Source organism: Gymnoscopelus microlampas (genome assembly GCF_963454915.1).
Source record: "Gymnoscopelus microlampas genome assembly, chromosome: 17".
Classification (NCBI taxonomy): domain Eukaryota; kingdom Metazoa; phylum Chordata; class Actinopteri; order Myctophiformes; family Myctophidae; genus Gymnoscopelus; species Gymnoscopelus microlampas.
The window spans coordinates 4,564,362-4,566,576 of NC_139954.1; the positions used below are offsets into that span (position 1 = coordinate 4,564,362).

Sequence of the window (2,215 nt, forward strand, 5' to 3'; positions counted from 1 at the left end):
TTCTAAATCATCAAAGGAGAACGTGTCTTTGGGTTGCTCTACAAGCACTAAACCATCACTGACCTGGCCAGGGAATTTGGGGATACCAGAGACATTCATTGACTGTCCAGGTTGTAAGGTAAGTGGCCTGTGCTGTGTGAACCACACTGTTCCATGTTTGTCAGGGTCATCTACTGAAACATTTGTCTGGCTAACTTTCTCATAAGCATCTCTCATGACTGGATGAAGGCTTAAAGTGCGTAGAAAAGTATCGCCCGACTGCTCTTTGCAGGAATCAAACATCCTCCTCACTAAACTGGTATTTGTACCAACAACCATGGTTTCCCCATTGGTTTTTAAAGGGTCTGGACACACTAGAGCTAGAGCCTCAACTATCTGGGACACTCCGGCTACAGCTTTTGGGAACTCTAATTTCAGAATCAGAAACCCGTCATATGGGTACTGGTTGAAACTCATACCCCAAACTTCAAGGGCACTGAGGGGCTGAAGGGGCAGATGCTTCAGGTATGTGTCATAGAAACTGCGATATAGCATGGTCACTTGGGATCCACTATCGATTAACGCTCTAGAATAAATCCCTTCTATCTGGACAGGTACAAGAGATGGGGGTCCCACTAAGCCATCAGGCAAACCGGACACTGTAGAGGGGGAACATTGGGCGGAACGTGTGTCAATAGGAGTCCTGTGCCGTTCCTTCACGGGGCTCCGGGGAAGTTTCCCTGCTGCCGATTCTGGATGAGCTTTTGATTTACTTTCCTCAGGTCCTCAGAGCCCTTACATTCTCTCCGGGTGTGCCCATCTTCCCCACATTTGTAACAGAAAATGATTGGCTGAGGAGGTCTGGGAGTCCTTGCTCGTGAGGGTGCATCGCTAGCAGAAGTGGTTGACACTCTGACCTCTGACCGGGTGGGTGTTGGTGACCTTTCAGGATTTGAAGGGGTCGTGGTCACAGTCAACAGTTTTGACACTTGTGAAGACAACTCCCGTACTTCTCTTTTCAGACTGTCAAACTCAGGCTGCATAGGCATCTGAGGAACAGCAGCAGCTGCAACCTTAACAGTTGGTTTTACACTCTGTCGAGCACTTATCCAGTCCTCTTCTTCTCTCACTTCTTTCATTAGCTCAGAAAAAGATGGAGGATCACGTTTTGAGTGGGTCATACGCACACGCAGGGCCCCCATGTCATTTACGAGTGCACCCTTTACGAGCTGTTCCATGCGTGCTCTATTCATGCCTAGCGCATCAATTCCTCCTTTAAGGAGAGCTCTATGAAGCAGCTTATCTAAGCGATACAAGAAAACAGACAATTTTTCTCCCTCTTCTTGGTAGGTGTGACGGAACTGTGCCATAAGATCCTGGCCACTTTCAGTAGTGCCATAAGTAATATCGAGGGCAGATAAGTAATCGGTGGCAGTGGCAGAGGGATTGCTGATTTTCAAGAACCTGATAATATCAGCAGCAGGCCCTCTCAAACTCTCTGTAATACGCTGCTTCTTCGCTGCCTCAGTACACTGCCACTCAGTAATCATCTGAGTAGCCTGCTCCATCCAAGGATCATATTCCTCTTCCCCAGCTGGTACAGGCTTTACCCCGGAGAACAGTCTCAGTTTTCTGTAACTAGGCCCATCAGTAGACACCTGGTTACATTTTTCTACTAGCTTGCCTATAGCGTTAAACAAATCTATGTTCACATCAGGTCTGGGGGACTGAGTTGGTGAGGAAATGGCTCTGACATCATCCATAGTTTTTCCTTCATGCTGTAACAATGACATAAGCTTTGTGTGGAAATCCACAACTTCCAAAGGTGGCTCTGGCACTGCCAATTTGGGATCTGGGGTTACTAAACTGGCAACCAAATGTGCAGTCCAGGGACCTGCTTCTCCATCAATCCCTACTTGTGGTGGTACAATGTCAGGAGCTACATCAGTGCGGGCTTCCACTAATATTAACAAATGTCTACCTGTTGTATCACCTCGCCGACCACGAATCTTGATACGGCCCAAATCTTTTACAGTGTCTAGGACTTTAATGACAGTGTCATCACTAACATCCAGTGGAACATTGCTTAACACAAAGGCATGGGTGGGGCTAAGCTGCTCCTCCTGGCACCATGTAATAACCTTAGAAAGCTCCATCTTGTCTACCTAGTGAACGTTACTGGTAAATGAAAAATTGTCAAGTCAATAAACCAAATACATAGACAGGAAGTGAAAAA

The 2,215-nt window shown here is 46.9% G+C and overlaps 1 protein-coding gene across 1 annotated transcript; it reads right to left on the reverse strand.

The window, feature by feature from the left end:
• Positions 1-695: 695 nt before the first annotated feature.
• Positions 696-1,742, reverse strand: LOC311065197 (paraneoplastic antigen Ma1-like; the record flags this gene model as incomplete). Its single annotated transcript, XM_084085414.1, has 1 exon — positions 696-1,742. One exon carries the CDS (start codon positions 1,740-1,742, stop codon positions 696-698), a length of 1,047 nt encoding a protein of 348 aa, XP_083941540.1.
• Positions 1,743-2,215: the final 473 nt, after the last annotated feature.